The 4588-nt window shown below is 42.0% G+C and overlaps 1 protein-coding gene across 1 annotated transcript in view; it reads left to right on the top strand.

Annotated features, from left to right (window-relative positions):
- Window positions 1–4588, top strand: part of LOC109972655 (globoside alpha-1,3-N-acetylgalactosaminyltransferase 1-like) — a 47563-nt gene that overhangs the window by 19354 nt on the left and 23621 nt on the right. The window contains exon 3 of the mRNA XM_020621664.1: window positions 1524–1573. Coding sequence (XP_020477320.1) covers window positions 1524–1573 — 50 coding nt within the window. The remainder of the gene's footprint in view (window positions 1–1523; window positions 1574–4588) is intronic.

Raw genomic sequence — 4588 nt, 5'->3', positions numbered from 1 at the left:
CAACAACACGGCTGCAGCGGCGAAAGAGAAAGAGTTAGCTTGGGGGAAAATAGCTGCCCGAGTCAATGGGTACGTTTACATTTTAATCATACAGTGTTCGGTGTAAGTAATTACTAAATAATGTTAGTAATGTTATTATTTGTCACTTGTAAAGTAAGGAATGGTTCTTAATTCTTCAATAATTGAATGAGTAACTTCAGTAATTGCATAAAATACCGATTTTTGTACGAATTAAAAGTGCAGTTTTATGTCTACCCTTTCTTAAAATTCCTATTGTGGTTGATATGGGATTTGTAAAGTAATGATTAATAAATAATCCAGTACGTTTTATGGAGAGTAATTATTACATTAATCAAAATACTTTTTTAAAATTGACCCAACACTGATGTAATAATATAAGAATTGAATTTTAATTTTCATGTAGGTGCATTGATGGGAATATGTGTGCCATCAATGCATCCAACCGCATTAGGAAATCCTGAAGGGGATTCTAATTATTAGTTTATTTCCAGAGGTCACAGCAAGATGTTATTAACTGATCATCATTTGTCAGATTAGCCTTACTGAAACGAATTCAATACCACTAACCTGCAATCCTGTGAAACTCCTCTTTAATGGCTCTGAGGGGTTTGTGCCCAGGAAACACAACAAAAATTCACAGAAAGCGCTTGAGGGTGAGGCCCACTTTCCGAACTATTCTACATACTGTGGCCTTACTAATGTGCTCTGCATCCCCGATGTTATAAAGACAACTACCGTTTGCAACAAATCGTAATGCAACACAAAGCATCTGCTCGGATGTAAGCGCACGGCCACGATGGGTGATGTGTCTGATGTATGGGTGGATAAGATTATTGATATATGTTATGGACTCTCTAGAAAAACGGTACCGCTCAAATAAAAATACATGGGGATATGACAAAAAAAAAAATCAACTCGTGGCCTCAATATCCTCTCCCGACGTAAATGCAATTCCCTGCGAATTAATACAGCGTCCTCATCTACAGGATCCTCTATGAATGGACACGCCATTTTGGTCTCTGCGTGACGGAAACGTGTGCAATCTATGAATGTACTGAAAGATTAAATGAGGTATTAAACACCTTTCACTTTAAAAAGGGGCGGAGACCCGGAGGAAACTCTGAGTTTCCCGAACAAAACCTGCTCCCCAGCAGGTTAGGTTCACAGAGTAAGTTGCCATAGTAACTGACTCTGAGTTTAGATTACCTCTCTTTGTGAAACGGGTTTAACTTACCCCGCTTCACGGGTTTAAGTTACCTCCGTTTCTGGAACCGAAAACTCCGAGTTGCCCTCATTTCGGGGTTAACAAACTCTGAGTTTTGACAAAACCGCCTTCTTGAAATAGGCCCCTGGTTGTTCTCTCTTGTGCTGTTTCTGTTTTTACTAGGCGTGTTTTGTTTGTGCTACTGTTTTTGTGTGACTTCTAAACAACATGTGTGACGGGTTTCCTGTTACTCTTAACAGGTGAACCCATGGGGCGGAGCCTCAGACAAAACGAGTAGGCGAGAAGACGCCGTGCGACTACACTTCCTGGGTGCTGTTCTCGGATACGGTGAGTCTGACTGTTTTCATGCTTTTCTCGTTGTTCATTTGTGGCATCGAGTGCTGGTTTGTTGTCTCACAGTGGTCGGTGTGTTTACGGACGGTTCTGGTCGGGAATAACCTGAGGCGGAGTGACAAATGTCTTGTCGCGGATCAACAATCGGGTGTTTTGACCGTGCGACGGTGGGGCGTCAGTTCCGTGTCAGTCTAGCTAACTGAAGGTGATTCAGAGTTTTCAAAGAAGCAGCAGCAGCTTTCGGGTCAGGAAGTTAAAGACTCCAGTCACCGCAGCTCTAAAATTCAGCTTTTACACTATGGAGTCTGGTAATCTAGCTCAGGGGTTGCAAGCCAGTGACTTCTGTGCCGGTCCCAAGCCCGGTTAAATAGAGAGGGCTGCGTCAGGAAGGGCATCCGGACCATGCATCAGTTGTAGCAGCTGTAAAACCAACAGACCTTTACCTGTTGAGCAAACTGTGATGGAGCTCAGGACAGCTTTCATTATCGATCAGTCTGCGGATTATGATTGCGTATAAAATGTTATAGTTTTAAACGCCTTGACAAATGTTAAAGAAAAGCCGAGGTTAATGTCTTTGGATATATAGACAACCCTTGGACTGAGACAGAGCAAAGTGTCAAATCATTAAACCAGAAAAATAACGAATCATTAACCTGTTGGGGTTATTCTACCATAAACAAACGGACTGAATGGACCAAGGCCGATTCACTTTATGTAAGGATTTTAATACTTGCAGCAAAGGAGCATTCTTCAATACATACAGTTCAGCTGCATGAACACAATGCTCCGAGAGGGGGTCTGAGCTATTTGGACAGTCAAGTTGGTACTATGGGCAGTTCCTGCTAGTGTCAGGAGTTCCAGCTCTGTCAATCAGTCTCTGTCTGCCAGGCAGAGCTGGGTGCAGTCGCCAACTCTTCTGCATACTCGTGGTCTGTTATGTGTGAGAACCATGTGAAGCAGCTCAAGCACAAGTACATCATCTGCTCTACACCAAAACACCTTCATGTACAAATAAGATAAGATAATCCTCTATTGTCATGTAACACAAACAATGACATTTTAGAGTGGCCTCTGGTCGGTGCAGCAATAGGAAAAAAACATAACTTATGAAATAAAACCATATAAAAACATAGCCACTAAATAAACAGCAGCCCTCTCACATGCCCCCTCTCACTCACAGGCATATTATATTTTAGCAGCATTGAGTGTGGTAACTGCTGTTGGATAAAAACTATTCCAGAATCTAGTGGTCCTTGATTTGATTGCTCTGAACCATCTACCTCACGGCAGCAGTTCAAAGAGTGGACGTCCTGGGTGTGAAGTGTCCTTAATGATATTCTGGGCTTTTTTTGAAGCAGTGGGAACTGTGTAGTTCTTCCAGAGTGAGCAGAGGGCCGCCGACGACCTCCTGGGCTGTATTAATGACCTTCTGGAGTGTTTTCCTCTGAGCCACTGTGCTGCTGCTGTGCCATACACATATACAGTATGTAAGGATGCTCTCATTGGAGCAGCGGACACCAGCAGTCTCTGGGAGATGTTGTTCTTCCTGAGCACCTGTAGATGTATAACACCTTTTGGAGCATTTGAACAAGCCATAACAAAGCATTTTCCCAACATAACCCAAGTACAGATTGATCAGTCACTTCTTCTGTGTGTCTGCACACCTTCATACCAGAGACCTGTACCACGAAGCGAGTTCAACTTAATCTGACTCTCTTGGGGGGGATCTAGCATCACTGACCATAGGTTGTTGTTCTGACAGATCTCAGCAGGTAGATCAGTACCAGGGCTGCTGCTGGCAACTCTGAGGTGAAAACACTTCCAACTAAATGTTTCCATGAATGCAATGATTCTTTCACATATTTCATACCATTTAACAACCTTGTAGACAGATCAGTAAAATCACACTGACACCCACTGTATTATTGTATAAGCAAACATTAACAGCTTTAGATAAGCCTCAAAATCTTAAATAAGTATAATCTTCTGAATTTGGAAAACTTAAACAAATACAGCAGATTATACTTGGTGTATAAGATAGTAAACACTATCAAGTTCTGTGGTGAAGTAAAAGTGGATAAAGTGGTAATTTGTGTTTCTCTGTGGTCATTTAACTGAGCTCACCCTGAAGCACACAGTGTTTTAATATACACTGATAGATGTGATATGGGATAATAAATTCATGCATTTATAATCAGTAATAACTGTCAAGACAAGCTTTATTTAGCCTATACACCCCAGCTTCACGGCAGGGCAACTTTTTTATGTAGCACATTTCATACAGGGAGGCAATTCAAAGTGCTTTACAGAGGCAAGGAACACAGTCTGTATCTGGACCCTGATGTCCCTCAATTCTTAAATTCTCTTCAGGTGGCTCTCCTTGGTGGTTGCTGATGTGTTGTGACTTCTTGGTGTTTTGACTCCTCTTGTCCTTGGCAGGGGGAACAGATGAATGACATAGGATGTACAGAAGGTTTGAGATACATAGATTCACTCCTGACTTGTTAAAGCAAATTCGATCTGCCCCAAAAACATGTCTGCTACACTAGCGGGCCACTGATAAACACCTCAGTTTTCAAGGAGAGGAGCGTGTTCAGTAGATCAGTAAAGCCTTGCCTCAGAACTTCTGATTGTTGTTTCACAATTTCACTCACCCCACGTGCACTGAGATGATTTTTTACAGTCTGGTGTTTAGATATATTTTTTGGAAATTTTTCTCTCATTCCAGAGATGGTATCTTTTGGACAATAGTATTTATGAATTACTCTCACTCCTTACCCTGCTTTGTGAGGATGAGAAGTTATCCAGGTCATCTGGTGGAGATCCAGGGTCCTTCAGCAGTGGTGGAAACCTGTTACAAAGTTTTATGCCTGGTTGTTGAGGAGGTTCTCTGCTAGTTGACCAATAACCAACATGGCACCCACCGAGGCAAACGTGTTTGCGCGTTCCACTCTTGAATGCCGGCTTTTTCTTCGTTTTCTTCTTTTTTTGTATGTTTTTTTTTTTTTT

This window comes from Monopterus albus, unplaced genomic scaffold (assembly GCF_001952655.1).
Source record: "Monopterus albus unplaced genomic scaffold, M_albus_1.0 scaffold265.1, whole genome shotgun sequence".
Classification (NCBI taxonomy): domain Eukaryota; kingdom Metazoa; phylum Chordata; class Actinopteri; order Synbranchiformes; family Synbranchidae; genus Monopterus; species Monopterus albus.
The sequence above is the reverse complement of the archived record's forward strand: the minus strand, read 5'-3'. Positions and strand labels throughout refer to the sequence as shown.